The sequence below is a fragment of the Penaeus vannamei genome, chromosome 17 (assembly GCF_042767895.1).
Source record: "Penaeus vannamei isolate JL-2024 chromosome 17, ASM4276789v1, whole genome shotgun sequence".
Classification (NCBI taxonomy): Eukaryota; Metazoa; Arthropoda; class Malacostraca; order Decapoda; family Penaeidae; genus Penaeus; species Penaeus vannamei.
Window position 1 is genome coordinate 26,444,126 of NC_091565.1, and position 1,772 is coordinate 26,445,897.

General features: G+C 46.3%; 1 protein-coding gene across 1 annotated transcript in view; it reads left to right on the forward strand.

The window, feature by feature from the left end:
* Positions 1–219, forward strand: part of LOC138864655 (repetin-like) — a 4,873-nt gene extending 4,654 nt beyond the window's left edge. The window contains exon 6 of the mRNA XM_070132502.1: positions 1–219. This exon is cut by the window's left edge and continues 175 nt beyond it. Coding sequence (XP_069988603.1) covers positions 1–219 — 219 coding nt within the window.
* The last annotated feature ends 1,553 nt before the right edge of the window (positions 220–1,772 follow it).

The following is a 1,772-nucleotide window of genomic DNA, read 5'->3' on the forward strand; positions in this document are numbered from 1 at the left end:
GGGGCAGACCAGAGACCCAGCAGGAGCAGTCACATTAGGGGCAGACCAGAGACCCAGCAGGAGCAGACACATTGGGGGCAGACCAGAGACCCAGCAGGAGCAGTCCCATTAGGGGCAGACCAGGCAAAACAAGAGGCAGACGCAGAAGAGAGCAGGGGGAGACAGGGACACATGACGGTCCCGATCGGCACCCAGGGCACGGGTCTCTCGTGGGGTTAGACATCCACCTCTTTCATTCACCTGCTCTATGCCCCCAACCTTATTTGGTGGTCAGCGGTGGAAGAACTTCACAACGCCTAATGATCCTGTTGCCAAGTTAAGCTCCTGGCGAAGCGCTTCCTCGCCTCCTTTAACGCCCAGCCAATGCTACCAAGTCCTCTTCTGATCAACGCCTACCCACGTCATGTCTGCCACACTACTTCGTGCTGACTGCTCATGCCTGTACGACCCTCCTGACGAAGTTGCTGAAGATGCATTCTCCCATTCTATGACACCACACTCGCCAATCCGGATCACCTGCCTCACCAATTCTTCGCCAACCTTTGTCAGCACAATCATGAAGGCGCCCTTCTACTCACCACCACCAATACTGCCTTATCTGCAATTACTTCGTTATTACTTGTGTTTTCATTACATTCTTTGAATTTAAATATATTGTTGTGTTCTTTTGATTTCATTACATTCTTTGAATTTAAACATATTGCTGTGTTTTTTTTTAACCAATTCATTTTACTTGCCGTACTAACTATTTGCCTATTCACAGATACATATCGATGACCTGGTTTACTCACTTACTTGGCCACTCTACGCGGAATCAACTCCAGGATTATGAATTGTACCAAGTACCATTCCCTTAACTTTTAACTGAATTTACCTCGCTTTCATGACATCCTCTTAAGATCAGTATCTTGTCCTCAGTAATGCTGGAATCTATACTTCATTAGTATTAAGGTATTGGCGAATATGTAACTAACTGATGGAGTGGATTCTATTGCAATATGGGTAATGCACTGCAGACACCATGCTTTATGTAGGCTTACATTGTTCTTATCATCGCAATTTTGATCCAGCACATAGCTGTAAAAACTGGAATCACGCCCGCCACACGGAAAGTCTACTAAAAAAGAATCCTGCCCCGCCGCTCGTTGAATCCACTACAAAGGAATCGCACCTGCGCACGTTTTGTTCACTCACACAACGTTCATACAGTGCCAAAGACACGCATGGTTTACTTTTTGTTCAGACCAAGTTGCCTACATCTGTATGAAGCACAATTACTTGCCTATTTAGCCCGAAGCTGAACTTACTAATTCTAACAGATCCTTAGTAATCAACACTTTCTCATGTGATACGCCCTTTTTGTGACCAATGTTCTTATTACGCTCTCATTTTTCTGCCATCTTAGTAAGGTTACTGACAAGTATTTTATCATCCTCCATAGCCGTTTTACTGGCCTGGAACACTTATATTTCAGCCCTTTAAAATTATGTGACCCTCCTCGTTACTGAATGTTACACCTCACTGTAAAACCGCCACCGCACTACTACCCTGGCATGCGACGACCTTAGGGACCATGGATCGTCAGCAACCATCTGTAGAAGCCTAGCAGAGCTTGCCTTTAGACATGCCATCAATGCATAGACGTTGCAGACAGCCCGAAGATGGCCCTTTGGAGTGGCCAAGCGAGGCGTCAATGATATGCTCAAGGCCAGATGGTTCCCTCTTTTGCATCTAGGCCCCGGTAGCTGCCTTCCTTCCTCCAGCAGACGCAA